Source organism: Callithrix jacchus, chromosome Y (genome assembly GCF_049354715.1).
Source record: "Callithrix jacchus isolate 240 chromosome Y, calJac240_pri, whole genome shotgun sequence".
NCBI lineage: Eukaryota > Metazoa > Chordata > Mammalia > Primates > Cebidae > Callithrix > Callithrix jacchus.
The window spans coordinates 3,505,111-3,521,360 of record NC_133525.1 but is presented as its reverse complement, the minus strand read 5'-3'; the positions used below and the strand labels follow the sequence as shown (position 1 = coordinate 3,521,360).

The 16,250-nt window shown below is 56.8% G+C and overlaps 2 protein-coding genes across 3 annotated transcripts in view; one reads left to right on the top strand and one right to left on the bottom strand.

The window, feature by feature from the left end:
- IL3RA (interleukin 3 receptor subunit alpha) overlaps positions 1–676 on the top strand; it is a 29,226-nt gene extending 28,550 nt beyond the window's left edge. For both annotated transcript variants that reach the window (XM_078364459.1, XM_078364460.1), the window contains exon 12: positions 406–676. In XM_078364459.1, the coding sequence (XP_078220585.1) occupies positions 406–480 (75 nt within the window). In that variant the 3' untranslated portion in view covers positions 481–676. The remainder of the gene's footprint in view (positions 1–405) is intronic.
- Positions 677–5,403: 4,727 nt separating this feature from the next.
- SLC25A6 (solute carrier family 25 member 6) lies at positions 5,404–10,835 on the bottom strand. Its single transcript, XM_078364461.1, has 4 exons — positions 10,621–10,835; positions 7,387–7,873; positions 6,406–6,546; positions 5,404–5,915 (listed from the first exon to the last, which is right to left on the bottom strand). Exons 1-4 carry the CDS (start codon positions 10,729–10,731, stop codon positions 5,758–5,760), a joined length of 897 nt encoding a protein of 298 aa, XP_078220587.1. The 5' UTR covers positions 10,732–10,835; the 3' UTR covers positions 5,404–5,757.
- Positions 10,836–16,250: the final 5,415 nt, after the last annotated feature.

The window sequence follows — 16,250 nt, the reverse complement described above, 5'->3', positions numbered from 1 at the left end:
TACACAGTCCCCGAGAATTGGGACATTGCTTGTCTTGTGTGGGTGTGCGACTCACCCGGCCTTACCGTTTATTTTATTTTATTTTTTTGAGACAGCACCTCCTCTGTTGCCCAGGCTGGAGTGCGATGGCGCGATCTCAGCTCACTGTAACCTCCGCCTCCCAGGTTCAAGCCATACTCCTGCCTTAGCCCCGAGTGGCTGGGATTACAAGCATGTGCCACCACACCCGGCTAATTTCCGTATTTTTAGTAGAGGTGGGGTTAAGCCATGTAGGCCAGGCTGGTCTTGAACTCCTGACCTCAGGCGGTCAGCTGCCTTGGCCTCCCAAAGTGCTGGGATGACAGGCTTGAGCCACCATGCCCGCCTGGCCAACATGGCTTAACCCCACCTCTCCCATCTCTGCAGGTGGTCTGGGAGGTGGGCAGAGCCGGCCTGGAGGAGTGCCCAGTGACGGAGATACAGGTCGTGGAGAAAACCTGAGACCCGGCTCAGGGCCCGTCAGTGCTGCCTGCTTCTCCCTGGCCGGTCCAGGTGCCCGCACAGACTGGGTGCTGGACGCACGTTCCTGACCTTGGTGGACACAGGAGAGGCCCCTGCTGTTCAGTCCCAAGCTGCTGGGAAGAGGAAAGAACAGAACTGTGTGTGTTTATTTCACAATAAACTGGTTTTTTACCCACTCACTGGTCCCTGTCTCGGATTCAGCCACATCCCTCCAACACCAGAGAGCCTGTTTCAAGTGCTTGGTTTTTGATTCAGAGTGTGGCTGTGGTCCAGGCTGGAGTGCACTGGTGCGATCTCGGCTCACTGCAGTCTCTGCCTCTCGGGTTCAAGCATCTCCTGCCTCAGCCTCCCAAGTAGCTGGGATTACAGGAATGCACCGACACACTTGCCTAAATTTTGTTTTTCGGAGACGAAGTCTCCCTCTGTCGCCCAGGCTGGAGTGCAGTGGTGTGGTCTTGGCTCACTGCAACCTCTGCCTCCTGGGTTCAAGTGATTGTTCTGCCTCAGCCTCCCAAGTAGCTGGGATTACAGGTGCCCACCACTAGTTCCGGCTATTTTTTTTTTTTTTGTATTTTTAGTAGAGACGGGTTTTCACTATGTTGGCCAGGCTGGTTTCGAACACCTAACCTCGTGATCCACCCGCCTCGGCCTCCCGAAGTGCTGGGTTTACAGGCATGAGCCACTGCTCCCAGCTAAGTTTTGTATTTTTGGATACAGACGGGGTTTTGCCATGTTGGCCAGGCTGGTCTCGAACTCCCGGCCTCAGGTGATTTGCCCCCCTCGGCCTGTCCAAGTGCTGGGATTACTGATGTGAGCCACCGTGCCCGGCCTCCAGCATTTTATAACAAGGTCTTCCAGTCCTTCTGTATTTTTTTTTTTTTTAAAGACGGGGTTTCACCGTGTTGGTCAGGGCTGGTCTTGAACTCACAACCTCGGGTGATCTGACCGCCTTGGTCTCCAAAGTGCTTGGATTACAGGCGTGAGCCACCGCGACCAGCCACTTCTGAGAGGCATATTTGTTTTGCTGCTTTCTGAGTGTGTGAGACGCCAGGCCCGGCCTTTCAGTCCTCTCCAGCCCTGGGTTGTACACAGGACCCTGGATGCTGGCATCGCCCTCTGTTGCCCAGGCTGGGGTGCAATGGCAATCTTGGCTCACTGCAATCTCCGTCTCCCCAGTCCAATTTTCTTGCCTCAGTCTCCTGAGTAGCCGGGATTACAGGCGTGCGTCACTGTGCCCAGCTAATTTTTTTTTTTTTAGTAGAGACAGGATCTCACCATGTTGGTCAGCCTGGTCTTGAACTTCTGACCTCAGGCGATCTGCCTGCCTCGGCCTCTCAAGTGCTGGGCTGACAGGCGTGAGTCACTGCGCCTGGCTGCGCTGGTGGTGTCTTTCAAAGCCACCTTACAGCCCTAAACAAGCTGCGTACGCGCACCTTTCTACCCGCAGGTGACAGGAGCTGCCCGTATCCGGTGGGGGTTGTGCCCTGGCAGGTTGTCATGCTGACAGCCTGAGGCCACCCTGGGCTCTTCTGTGCCCAGACCTGTGTCCCTGCCCTTGTGCCCCAGAGCTGGACGCTGGCTTCACTTCCCATCCCCTCCCCAGGCCCCGTCTCCCAGATATGGGGTCTTCCTGACTTGGCCTCTGCTGAGTGTGAGGCCTTGGGCTGCACCCAGTACCCCAGTGAGGGTCAAACTGAAAACGGGCGCATGGAGCCACAGGACATGTCAGGGGAGGTCAGACGGCCAGGCTGGGGCATCCTGGTAAAGGGAGAGAGAATCCAGACACCGTGATGCTGGCAAGGAGGGTGCCTGGCAGCCCCCTGCAGCCCCGGGGGATGATCCCAATCAATGCCTGCAGATCTAACACCAAAAACAGGGAACCCACCCAGGGAGCCAGTGGAAGGAAGGAACCATGACTTTTTCTCAGACCTTTTTTTCTTTTTGAGACAGAGTTTCTCTCATTACCCAGGCTGGAGTGCAATGGCGCGATCTCGGCTCACCGGAACCTCCACCTCCTGAGTTCAGACAATTCTCCTGCCTCAGCCTCCCAAGTAGTTGGGACTACAGGCACACGCCACCGTGCCCAGCTAATTTTTCTATTTTTAGTAGACACGGGGTTTCACCATGTTACCAGGATGGTCTCCATCTCAACCTCATTATCCACCCGCCTCGGCCTCAGAAAGTGCTGGGATTACAGGCTTCAGCCACCATGCCTGGCCTCTGAGATTTTTTTTAAAGGAGGGGTTTCACTCTTGTTGCCCAGGCTGGAGTACAATGGCATGACCTTGGCTCAATGTAACCTCCACTTCTGAGGTTCAAGTGATTCTCCTGCCTCAGCCTCCCAGTAGCTGGGATTACAGGCATGGGCCACCATGCCCAGCTAGTTTTGTGTTTTTAGTAGAGGCGGGGGTCTCACCATCTTGGCCAGGCTGGTCTTGAACTCCCGACCCCAGGTGATCTAGCTGCTTCAGGCTCCCAAAGTGCTGGGATGACAGGCTGAGCCACTGCTCCTAAGAACTGTGACTTGCGTAGTTCTCGACTCACTCCCCGAGCTGTGCCATCATGTGCTATTTCCTACGAAGTTACCTCCACCACGCGGCTTGCTGAGAGACAGCATTTCCAGACTGTGCAGGACTGGCCGTTTGAATCACTTGAGGTCGGGAGTTCAACACCAGCCTGAACAACACGGAGAAACCCCATGTCTACTAAAAACACCGAATTAGCCGGGCATGGTGGGGGGGGGCGGGGGTGCCTCTAATCCCACCTACTCGGGAGGCTGGGGTTGCAGTGAGCTGAGACTGCACCATTGCGCTGCAGCCTGACCAAGAGTAAAACTCAGAAAACAAACCCGACACCCCCTGAGGAGCCAGTGGAAGCTGCCCCGTTAATTCCACAGGAAGGAACTGTGAACTTTTTTTTTTTTTGAGACGGAGTTTCGCTTGTCACCCAGGCTGGAGTGCAATGGCACAATCTCGGCTCACCGCAACCTCTGCCTCCTGGGTTCAGGCAATTCTCCCGCCTCAGCCTCCCGAGTAGCTGGGATTACAGGCACGCGCCACCATGCCCAGCTAATTTTTTTGTATTTTTAGTAGAGACGGGGTTTCACCACGCTGACCAGGATGGTCTCGATGTCTTGACCTCGTGATCCACCCACCTCGGCCTCCCAAAGCGCTGGGATTACAGGCATGAGCCACTGTGCCCAGCCCCATGGATTTTTTTTGTCAGTCTCGCTTTTCCCCCCAGGCTGCAGTGCAGTGGTGGGGGGTCTCAGCTCACAGCAACCTCCACCTACCTCCCAGGTTCAAGCGATTCTCCTGCCTCGGCCTCCCAATTAGCTGGGATTACTGGCAGGTGCCACCATGCGAGCTAGTTTTGTGTTCTTAATAGGGATGGGGCTGCACCATGTCGGCCAGGCTGGGAGTCATTACAGCACTCTGGGAGTCTGACGAGGTCAGGAGGTTGAGAACATCTTGGCCGACACAGTGAAATGTTGCCTCTACCAAAAATACAGAATTAGCCGGGTATGACGTCAGGCGCTTGTAATCCCAGCCACTTGGGAGGCCGAGGCCGCAGTGATACGGGATCGCACCACTGCTCTCCAGGAAGGGTGAGAGTGACTTGCCCACACCTTTTGCAACCCAGCTTTCCGGACAGCCCACTGCTCTCCTGGAACACCGTGGCTGCAGTCTGTCCCAGCCATGGGCTGACACCATGAAGGTCCCATGTTGAGGCTGATGGAGACTCAACACGGGCATTTCTTCCCCTGCAATGACTGTTTAGTGCAAGAGCTGGGACGCAGCTGCCGCGCTTGGTGGTTAGTACCCTTCCTGGTGCACAGGGAAGGCAGCTTCCACGGTGGGGACCCTCACTCCACTCAAGGCTGGAATGGAGGCTCCATGGTCCTGAGATGGCAGCAGATGGACAGGGAATTCGGGGGGAGGGGGGGCAGGCCTGCCTCAGTTTACCCAGATTCAGGTTGGAAACTTCTGTCCAAAGCGATGATGTTGGAAGTGGGGGGGTCTCTGGGAAGAGATGAGGCAGGGACCCCTCATGGATGATTAGTACCCTTGTAAAAGGGACTCCAGGACAGGAGTGGTGGCTCACGCCTGAAATCCCATCAGTTTGACAGGACAAGGTGGGCGGGCCACTTGAAGTGAGTTCAGAGCAGCCTAATGTGAAACCCCATCCCAACTAACAATACGAACATGACACCAGGCGCTGTGGCTCACGCCTGTAATCCCTGCACTTTGAGAGGCTGAAGCGGGTGGACCACTGAGGTCAGTTCAAGATCGGCCTAATACGGTGAAACCGCATCTCTACTAAAAACGCAAAAATTAGGTGGCCGTAGTCCCAGCTACCGAGGAGACGGAGGCAGGAGAATGGTTTGAACCTGGGAGGTGGAGGCTGTGGTGAGCCGAGATCATGCCACTGCACTCCCAGCCTGGGTGACAGAATGAGACTGCCTCCAGAAAAAAAAAAAAAAAAAAAAAAAAGTAGGGAGAGGGCACCTCTATTCCTGGACTTCAGCCTCCGGAGCTGTGAGGCGTGCAATTTGTAAGCAACCCAAGGTGTTAGGGCCGTACAAACGGTTTCACAAAAGGCAGTCAGGACAGCCGTCGTGGGGGTCTCGCCATCTACTGGGGAGCCCGCCTCCTCAGCCTTGTTTCAACACCACCCCTTCCCAGCTGGGACACCGGCCTCTGTCCCCGGCGTGCTGGGAGGCAGCACCCAGGCCAGGGAAATGGGGGGAGAGTGCACGGCCCCGCCGTGTCCCTGGACCCAGTGCCCAGTTCTGGAGCCCAGGCGGGTGCCCTGCTCTGCGCTGTACTGTTTTGCAGTGAAACTGCCACACGTGGAAGCTATGTACAAGTACCCTGCTGTGCAAAGGAGGGGCAACGCTTACGTACAAACAGAAGACATGGTTCTCTTGTTTTAAATAAATAGTTAAACACGACTTGGGTCCTACAAGCATCTGGACTGCAGGTCTGAGCACTGGAGTGTCTCACCCGGGGCCCGAGAGGAAGCCATGGTTCCCTCCCCCCGTGATCAAGACATGGAATCGGGCATGGATGGCTGGATCACAGTGTGCCCCCTTTTCTAGAACCTTCCCTGGCTGTCTGCACGCAGGATCCGGCTGGGAAAGAGACTGGAATTTCTGGAAGGTTGATGGTCCGCTCGGTTGAGGATTCTACGTGGTTGTGTTGGGGTGTGTGTATGTGTGTGTGCGTGTGTATGTGTGCGTGTGACGCCGCACCCTTAGATGACCTTCTTCAGCTCGTCGTACAGGACCAGCACGAAGGCGCCCCCCATGCCGCGGAGGACGTTGGACCAGGCACCCTTGAAGAAGGCCTTGCCCCCCTCGTCTCTGAAGATCTTCCGCCAACAGTCGACGGTGCCCGTGTACATGATGTCAGCTGCAACGAGAGGCAGAGTCAGGGCATCGCCGCACGTCCCTCGGGACGCGGACGCCACCTGGACCCCCGCAGATGCTTCATAGAAGGGACATCCCAGACGCCTGAACTACAGTTCTGATTATGGGGCGGAAACTGAGGCCCTGGTCACCGAGTGCCCCCAGCTCAAGCCGTCCTCCTAAGCCACTGTCTCCTCGATGACTTGACAGTGGACTTGAGGCCCCACCCGGGGAGCCCCCAGCTCCCCCTGCATCCAGGCAGAGAGGGCAGGATCAAGGGTGCGTATGTAACCAGTGGTCCTGGGAGGTGGGATTTTGAGATTACTGCCTGGACCATGAAATCTCAAAAAGATCCGAAGCTGATCATGCAGGAAAACGCTTCCACATCGCAGGGTTACTGTGTGACACGCCACTGCTAACAGGCCCCGGCCTCCCACGGGCCCATGCCCAGGAGCCCCTGGCTCCCCTTACGGCCACCTCAGCCCGCGCGGTACCTCCTTTGCGGCCTGACTGCATCATCATGCGCCGGCGCACCGTGTCGAAGGGGTAGGAGACCACGCCGGCCACAGCCGTCACCGTCTGCGCGATCATCCAGCTCACCACGATGTGTGTGTTCTTGGGGTCGGGCAGCATGCCTGTGGGGAAACGGCATGTCACCTGACGGCGCCTGCAGTGCCACCCGAGCTCTGCCAGGACCCCCAGAGCTGGAGCAGGGCCAGGAGGGGGAAATGCCACCTGCCGCCTGCCGGAGTCCGGTAAGACAGCCCCAGAGGCCGGGTGAGGCCTGTGTGAGGAAGAGCACAGGGCCACGTGCAGGTGTTTCTGCCATGTCAGGGCAGGTGACCTACCCGAGGTGTTTCTGCCACATTGTGGGAGCCTTTATTTCCGCAGGCCTGGGCCTGACCTTCTGAACGGTCACGGTTACTATGAGACTTACACCGTGTCCTTGAAATCCACAAACTGAAGTCCCAGCCCCCACCCCCAGACCTCAGAATGCAGCTGTCCTTGCATATAAGATCTTTAAGTCTAAAGGAGGTCAGTAGGGCAGGCCGCGATCCTATGGGCCTAGTTCTCTTCTAAAGAGAGATGAGGACAGACACACACACAGAGGGACGACCCTGTGAGGACACGGGGAGAAGACAGCGTCTCCAAGCCCAGGAGAGAGGCCTCAGGAGGAGCCGGCCCTGCCCGCACCTGGATCTCAGACCTCCCGCCTCCAGGACTGTCGGAGAATCAACGTCTGCTGTTTCTAAGCCACCCAGTCTATGGTGTTCTGTGACAGCAGCCTGAAATGGACTCGGAGATATCAACAGAAGAGGTGAGGGCACAGACACAGAGGGACGACCGCTTGAGGACACGGGGAGAAGACGGCCTCTGCAGGCCCAGGAGCGAGGCCTCAGGAGGAGCCGGCCCTGCAGCAATGTGCGTGTGAAGCCCCAGCCTCAGGCCGCCGCGCGGCAGCCTCAGTCACGTACCCTTGGCCGTGTCGTAGACGCCGAAGTAGGCGGCGCGGTAGATGATGATGCCCTGCACGGAGACGCTGAAGCCCTGGTACAGGCCGCGGACGCCGTCGGACTTGGTGATCTTCACCAGGCAGTCTCCCAGGCCGCGGAACTCGCGCTCCGTGCCCGACTTGCCCACGTCGGCGGCCAGGCGGGTTCTGGCGAAATCCAGGGGGTACACGAAGCAGAGGGAGGTGGCGCCGGCCGCCCCGCCAGAGGCCAGGTTGCCCGCAAAGTACCGCCAGAACTGCGTGTGCTTGTCCACGCCCCCCAGGAAGATCTGCTTGTACTTATCCTTGAAGGCGAAGTTGAGGGCTTGCGTGGGGAAGTAGCGGATGACGTTGGCCAGGTTGCCCCTCCAGAAGGACAGCACGCCCTGCTCCTTGGGGATGCGGACGATGCAGTCCACGATGCCCTTGTACTGCTTGTCCGCGGCGATCTGCTTGCTGGCGTGCTGGACCTGGGGGCGCACAGGGCGTTCGTGCATTCAGACCACTCCTGTGCCCAACCACCCAGAAACAGCCCCACTAGACACGGCACTCCCCTTTTGTTTTTGAGACAAATTTTTGCTCTCGTTGCCCAGGCTGCAGTGCAATGGTGCAATGTCGGCTCACTGCGTCCTCCACCTCCCGGGTTCAAGCAATTCTCCTGCCTCAGCCTCCCCAGTAGCTGGGATTAAAGGCACTCACCACCACACTCGACTAATTTTGTATTTTAGTAGAGACAGGGTTTCTCCATGTTGGCAAGGCTGGTCTGGAACCCCTGACCTCAGGTGATCCGACCACCTCGGCCTCTCAAAATGCTGGGATTACAGGCGTAAACCACCATGCCCGCCTTTTTGAGACAGTTTCACTCTTGCTGCCCAAGCAAAAGTGCAATGGCACGTTCTTGACTCACTGCAACCTCCACCTCCCGGGTTCAAGCGATTTTCCTGCCTCAGCCTCCTGAGTAGCTGGGGAAGTGCAGGGATTACAGGTGTGAGCCAGGCACCGAGCCAGGGTGCATCCTGTTTAGAAAATTACCTTGTGTTACCTGGAATACTCTCAGGGAAAAAAACAAAACAAATCAAAAAATTAGCCTGGGTCACTGAGTGTGGTGCCTCACGCCTGTACTCACAGCACTCCGGGAGGCCGAGGCGGCCGCATCACCCGAGGTTGGGAGACAGAACTCCCATGCGGGCATTAATGGTAAGTTGTCCTTGTGCCTTTCACCTGGACAAGCCCCTTTCTTTCTCTCCTTTTTTTTTTGAGACAGAGTCTCACTCAGTTGCCAGGCTGGAGTGCAGTGACGTGATCTCGGCTCACTGCAATCTCTGCCTCTCAGTTCAACAAGAGATTCTCCTGCCTCGCCTCCCCAGTAGCTGGGACTACAGGTGCCCACCACCATTCCCAGCTAATTTTTGGTATTTTTAGTAGAGACGGGGTTCACCATGTTGGTCAGGCTGGCCTCAGTCTCCTGACCGCAGGTGTTCCTCAGCCTCCTAAAGTGTTGGGATTACAGTTGTGAGTCACTGAACCGTTTTCTGTTTGTTTTTTAAAGAGACATGGTCTCACGTACTTCACTGCCACAGCCTCCAAATGCTGCATTCTGTCATCCTCCTACCTCAGTCTCCTGAGTACCTGGGCCTACAGGGGCGCAGCCATGAAACCTCACTAACTCAAAAAATTATTTCTAGAGATGGAGTGTTGCTATATTGCCCAAGCTAGTCTCAAGCTACCGAGGCTCAGATGATCCTCCCTGGGCCTCTCAAAGGGCTGGGACACCCCACGCTGCTACGCTTAAAAAATTTTCCTGGCTGGCTGCAGTGGCTCCCACCTGTAATCCCAGCACTTTAGGAGGCTGAGGTGGGCGGATCACCTGGAGGTCAGGAGTTAAGAGACCAGCCTGGCCAGACCCCGTCTCTACTAAAAATACAAAAATTAGCTGGGTATAGTGGTGTAGGCCTGTAATCCCAGCCTCTCGGGAGGCTGAGCCAGGAGAATCGCTTGAACCTGGGCTACAAACCCAAGAAACTCCCATCTCAAAAAAAAGTAATTCGTTTTTAGAAGTGGGGGTCTTGCTATGTTGTCCTGGCTATTTGCAAACTCCTGGGCTCAAGCGATCCTCCCCCCAGGGCCTCTCTGCTTTGTTAAATGACAAAAAAACTTTTTTTTGAGGTGGGGTCTTTCTCTGTCGCCGTGGCTGGCCTCAAGCCATCTTCTGCAGGCCTCTCAAAGCGCTGAGATGGCAGGCGGGAGCCACCAGGCTCAGACCACACCTGTCCCTAGAACCAAGCCTGTTAGTCCGATTCCCAGTATCACCGGGAGTGCAGCTACCAATGACATCCTCATCAGCAATGTCCCTAACCATGATGCCAGTTTATTGTTTTTTTGAGACGTGGCCTGACCCTGTTGCCAGGCTGGAGTGCAGTGGCGTGACCTCTGCCCACGGCAACCCCCCCCCCCGCGTCCCGGGTTCAAGTCATTCTCCTGCCTCAGCCTCCCGAGTAGCTGGGACTACAGGCAACGGCCACCACACCCGGCTAATATTTTTAAAATCCGTGATAGATACGCGCTTTCACCATGTTGGCCAGGGTGGCCTTGAACTCCTGACCTCGTGATCCACCTGCCTTGGCCTCCCAAAGTGCTGGGATTACAGGTGTGAGCCACCACGCCCGGCCCCATCATGCCACTTTTAATAACACTTCAAAGTGTTATTGACACTTGGATGCAAGAGATAAAAACAAGCATTGCTCTGCATGAAAATGGCGCAAATGGGCTACGAAGGGGTTAAGAACCAGCAGAACCACACGCTGGCTATTCCAGGACACCTGCCGGCAGGCTCGCCGCCCCGTTGGCCTTAGAGTCGCCATTCTCGGAGGAGGGTGCAGAGCAGACACTGGCCAGCAGGGGTGGTCTGAGTCCCGCGAATCTGCAGGATGACGAGTTCAAGGTCAAGACCCGCTCGCCGCAGGTTCACGTTCATGCGCCGTGCGGCCCGCACCTCATTTCCCCCTCCCGCCGGGCCCAGTGCGCACGCGTGAGGTCCCCACCCCTGCGGCAACAATCACGTGACGCAGGCCCCGGAAGCCGGCGGCGCGTGGACAAAGCGCCCGCGGCCTTCCACTTCCGGTGCCTGCCTGCAGGGCCGGCTGACCTCGACCCGCCCGGCCAGGCCACCCGGTTCCCATCCCCTCGCCGCGGGGCGGCCGCGCCCGCGTCTCCCCACCTGCAGCAGCAGTTTGACCCGCTCAATCGGGGCCACGGCCGTCTTGGAGATGGCGGCGGCGATGCCTCCGGCGAGGAAGTCCTTGGCGAAGGAGATGGCCTGTTCCGTCATGGTGGCGGGGCGGGCAGCGGGGCGGGTGGACAGCCGGAGAGCGGGCGAGGAGAGTCAAGGGAAGGTGTCTCTGGATCAGCCCTGCCGCCGCCGGGACCGAAAGGATGGGGCTACCAGCACGCAGCCGCTAAGACGCCGACGCCACACCCACTCCCCGCCCCGCGCCCCCGCGCGCTGCGTTCATTGGCTGCGTCGCCCGGCCACGCCCCTCCCTCAGCCTGCGTACCTCGCCCTCGAGGGCTGCCGGGTACCGCGCCGCGGCCCGCCCGGCGCACCAGCGTACGGCGCCCATTGGCTGCGCTCCCGGGCGACGCCGCGCCCCGCACCGTGAGGTATGCCGGGAGCCCGACCCCGCCCATGCGCAGTAGGGGCTGGGGGGGGATGTGTAGAGGCGTCCGCAGCAAACTTGACCTTGTGAAGGTCACGGCGTTGCCGGTGCTCGAGTGGGCGGCCGGGCGTCTGCGGAGTCAGGAGTCCATCCCGTTGGAGGTGACTTCCGAGAGCGCCGTCCGCTTTCTCCCGGAGGCCGCGGCGATCTCGCCGGGACGCACTACACGTGGTTCCCCTATCCCCGACCTTTGACCCTTGACCTTCAAGCTGGTGGGACTCCCCCCTCCCCCAACTCCTCCGTCTCCAGGGTGGCGCGTCGGGAGACCCTGGCCCCTGCCCGCGTGAGGCCTGCGGCGGTTCGGTCCCGCCTCGGAACTGGGACCCCGCGCCCGGCCTGTGCGAGGCGCGGGGGTGGGTCCCTGGGCCTCTGACCTTTGACCCCGCGGTGCCTTCCGCGGCCTGCCTGGGGGGTCCCTGGCCGCGCCCACCTGCCCGGGGCACCCGCCGTCTCCCTGTGTCTGCCCGGCTGGGGCTCGCCGTCCATCCTCCTCTCTCTTCCCGGCCTCCTCCCTCCCTCCTTCCTCCCGCCTTTTCAGCCTCCTCCTACTGCGTTTTCTCCTTTCTGGCTCCCTCCTTCCCTCCCTGCCTTTGCTCTTTTCCTCTTTTCCCCTTCCTCCTTTTTCTGCCTCTTTCCGTGTCTCGCTCCCTGCTTTCCCTCCCTCCCCCCTTTCCCTCCCTTTCCTTCCTTCCCTCCCTCTTCCTTTCTTTCATTTCCCATCTCCCTTCCTCTTCTCTTTCTCCCCTTTTTCTCTATTCTGCTCCCTCTTTTTATTTCCTTCCTCCGTCCTTTCCTTTTTTTTTCCTTATTTTCTTCCTCCGTCTTTCCTTTTTTTTTCTTTCTTTTTTTTAAAAAATATGTTTTTATTCTTAAAGACGGGGTTTCACCATATTGGTCAGGCTGGTCTGGAACTTCTGACCTCAGGTGATCCGCCCGCCTCAGCCTCCCAAAGCGCTGGGATTACAGGCGTGAGCCAGCACGGCTGGCTGTTTCCTGTATTTTTTTCCTCCCTCCCTCCTTTTTCTCCCTCTGTCTCTCTCTCTCTCTCTCTCTCTTTTTCCTCCCTCCCTCTTACTCTTTCCTTCCTTCCCTCCCTTTTCCTTTCATTTCCCATCTCCCTCCCTCCTTTCTCTGTCTCCCCTTTTTCTCTTCTCCCTCGTTCTCCTTTCCTCCCTCCTTCCTCTCTCCCTCTTTCCATCTTTCTGTCCCTGCTTTTCCTCTCTTTTCTTCCTTCCGTCTCCTTTTCTTCTTTCATTTCCCATCTCCTCTTCCTTTGTCTTTCTCTCGCCTTTTTTTTTTTGTTTTTAGGAGAAGGGATTTCACCATCTTGGTCAGGCTGGTCTCGATCTCCTGACCTCTTGATCTGCCGGCCTTGGCCTCCGAAAGTGCAGCGATGACAAGTGTGAGCCACCGCGTAGAGCCTTTCCTCCATCTGTCCTGCCCTGTTTTTCTTTCCTGTCTCCCTCCATCCCTCCTTACTTTCTTTTCTCCCCTCCTTTCTGTTTTTTTCTTCCTCTCTCCCTCCTTTGTTTTTCTCCTTCCCCTTTCCTCTTTATTTCCATTTCCCTGTTCCCTTTCTCTCTGATTTTCCCCGTCTCCCCCATTTTTCTTTTCTTTTTTATTCTCCCTTTTTTAATTTATTTATTTGGAGACAGAGTTTCGCTCTTGTCACCCAGGCTGGAGTGCAATGACGCGATCTCGGCTCACGGCAGCCTCCGCCTCCTGGGTTCAGGCAATTCTCCTGCCTCAGCCTCCCGAGGAGCTGGGACTACAGGCACGCGCCACCATCCCCAGCTAATTTTTGTATTTTTAGTAAAGACGGGGTTTCACCTTGACCAGGATGGTCTCGATCTCTTGACCTTGTGATCCACCCGCCTCGGCCTCCCAAAGTGCTGGGATTACAGGCTTGAGTCACCGCGGGATTTTTTAAGAAGGAGTCTGGGTCCGTGGCCCAGGCTGGAGTGCAGTGGCTCAATCTCGGCTCACTGCAACCTCCACCTCCCGGGGTCAAGCGACTGTCCTGTCTCAGCCGCCTGAGTAGCTGAGATTACAGTTGTGTGTCACCACGCCCGGCTAATTTTTGTCATTTTTAGTAGAGACGGGGCTTCACCATGTTGGCCAGGCTGGTCTGTAACTTCTGACCTCAGGGGATGCGCCCTCCTCAGCCTCCCAAAGTGCTGGATAACAGGCTGAGCCCCCGCGCCCGGCCTTCCTTCCCTTTTCCTTTAGTCCCTCCCGCCCTGCCTCCGTCTTTCGTCCCTCCTCCTCCTTTTTTCTTTTTTTTCTTCTCTCCCTCCGTCCTTTCTCCACTTTTCCCTCTTGCCCCTTTTTTTCTCCCTTCTCTCTTTTTCTTCCTTTCCCCGTTTCTCCCTCCATCCCCTTTTTTTCTCTTTCCTATCTCCCTGCCTCCTCCTCTTCTCTCTTCCTCCGTTTCTCCCGCCCCTCCCTTCCTTCTTCCCTCCCCTTCCTTTCATTTGCTGCCTTTCCCCGTCTCTCCCTCTTTCCCTTTTTCCTCCCCGTCTCCTTCCTTCTTCCATTTTCGTCCCTCCCTCCTCTTCTTTCCCTGTGTCTTTTTTCTTTCCTTCTGCTTCCTTGTCCCCTCCTTTCTTTTCTCTCCATGTCTGTCTTTCTCGCTCTTGCTTTTCCTGTCCCTTGTGTACTGGGAAGGCGGTGGTCCCTGACTTGGGTGAACCCTTAGTGCAGTGTCGCTGTGAGCCCTGCCTGAGGCCATTCCTGACCTCTGGGGAGGGCGGTTGGAACGGGCTCTGGGTGCTGGGGTGGCTGCTGGATGGGGAGACGGTGGCTCAGAAGTCACTGAGCCGTGGAAAGGTCTGACCTCGGGAGATTGCTGTGGGGAGGGCTGTGGAGACCAAGCGCATTCCTGACGCTCTCCCGCTAGGACCCAGACTGAGCCAGGTTCCCTGCATGGGCCCTGGAGTAGGGGACAGAGGCTGGGCGGGGGTGGGGAGTTTGCTGAGGCCCAAGTTCATTTCCCAGCATCAGCCGGTTCTCAGCGCCCAGGGAGCCGGAGCTGCTGTTTCCAGATGAGGTTGGTTTGCAGGTGCTCCGGCCGGGGCTGCAGGCCTGGTGTTCCAAGTCCGCAAATCCTGTCTTACAGGAGAAGAAGGTCCCTTCCATGCGGGCGGGGACTGCTAACAGTGTCCAGACGCTGAGACGGCCCTCTGTGTGCTGAGCCCTCAGCTGACCCGGGCTTGCTGACTGTGACAGGCAGGGCAGTGCTGTCTGCCGGCTTTGAACGATGCCTGGGTGCCTGGGTCTCGCACCCAGGATGCGCTCAGCAAATGCTTCTGGAATGTATGAATGAATTGCTGAGTAGGGTGAGTGAATGCATGAATTGCTCCCTGGGATGAAAATGAATCACTAACTGGGATGAATGAATGAATGCCTAAATGGGGTGAATGAATGAATTGCTAACTGGGGTGACTGAATGAATGCCTAAATGGGGTGAATGAATGAATTGCTAACTGGGGTGACTGAATGAATGCCTAAATGGGGTGAATGAATGAATTGCTAACTGGGATGGATGAATGAATGAATTGCTAACTGGGATTGGGATGAATGAATGAATTAGTCGCTAATCAGGGCTGCACGTGGACTTAGCCTTGGACACTCATGCGTTTTCCTTTCCTATCTGGGAGGTAACAACACACTCCCTGGGCCTGAATAGCACCTGACCTGGGAGGTCTCGGGGGCCACCTGCTCCCGAACGCGGAGACACGGCCTTCCTAGAAGAGGAGGGTCCAGGTGGGCCTCGCACCCGGGAACTGGGAATGGGAGACACAACATCTGCTGTGGAGTGGGGGCAGAGCTGTGTGTCTCACCACCCGCCCCCTCCAAGAACCGAGGACAGAGGAATGAGGCACTCCCCTGCCACCTGCCAGTCACCCTTCTCTGCCAGCCTCTTATGAAATGACCAGTGGGCATTAGAGATCACAGCTGCCTGATAAGCAGATGCCCTCGTGGAATCTGCATCCTGAAAGGCCCTGGCGGGGCAGAGCTGCTTTGTATTTTTTTTAAAATTTTTTTGAGATGGAGTCTCACCCTGTTGCCCAGGCTGGAGTGCAGTGGCGTGATCTCGGCTCGCTGCAACCTCTGCTTCTGGGTTCAAGCCTCCCCTGAAGAACTGAAATTACAGGTTTCTGCCACCACGCCTGGCTGATTTTTGTATTTTTAGGAGAGATGGGTTTTGCCATGTTGGCCAGAGTGGTCTCAAACTCCTGACCTCAGAACATCTGACGACCTCAGGCTCCCAGATTGCTGGGATTACAGGCGTGAGCCACCGTTCCCGGCCAGAATTTCTCTGTGCTTATGTATTTGATAAGTTACGTGGGTGTCTAAACCCCTGCGGCTGTTTTCTACAGGAACGCGAAGCCTGCGGGAAATGTGTAAGCGCAGGGAGCCTGTTTGAAAGTGCTAGATGGACAGGTGGGTGTGGTTTTCTTCAGAGGTCACACACGTCTCAGTAACCCCCAAATCAAGCCGCTCCAACCTTCCAATTGCCTGACATCAGGAAAGAATCTCTAGGTGGTTTGGTGCTTGTTTTTTTTATAAAGACGGGGTTTCACCATGTTGGTCAGGCTGGTCTTGAACTCCTGACGTCAGGTGATCCACCTGCGTTGGCCTCCGAAGTGCTTGGATTACAGGCGTGAGCCACCACACCCGGCCGTTTTGTGCTTAAGAAAACAGATAAACTAGGCCTGGCGAGGTGGCTCCCAGCACTTTGGGAGGCTGGGGCGGGTGAATCAGCTGAGGTCAGGAGTTTGAGACCCGCGTGGCCAACGCGGTGAAACCTAGTTTGTACTAAAAATACAAAAAATAGCGGGTGTGTTAGCAGACGCCTGTAATCGCAGCTACTCGGGAGGCTGAGGCAGGAGAATCGCTTAAACCCGGGAGGCAGAGGTTGTGGTGAGCCGAGATTGCGCCATTGCTCTCTGGCCTTGGCAATGAGAGCAAAACAGTCTGAAAAAACACATCAGGCTGGAGTTCAGTGTGTGGTAATTTTTCCTCCCCAGATGCACCCTCCTTCCCTTCCTCCCCAGATGCACCCTCCTTCCCTTCCTCCCCAGATGCACCCTCCTTCCCTTCCTCCCCAGATGCACCCACCTTCCCT

What these genes read in the sequence shown, in the direction of transcription:
- SLC25A6 (XM_078364461.1), bottom strand. Translation starts at nt 10,731, where the DNA reads ATGACGGAACAGGCCATCTCCTTCGCCAAGGACTTCCTCGCCGGAGGC. An exon ending in GGGTCAAACTGCTGCTGCAG is followed by an intron (nt 7,874 to 10,620) that starts GTGGGGAGACGC and finishes GTGCGCCCCCAG; the next exon opens with GTCCAGCACGCCAGCAAGCA. An exon ending in GCAGTCAGGCCGCAAAGGAG is followed by an intron (nt 5,916 to 6,405) that starts GTACCGCGCGGG and finishes CTCTCGTTGCAG; the next exon opens with CTGACATCATGTACACGGGC.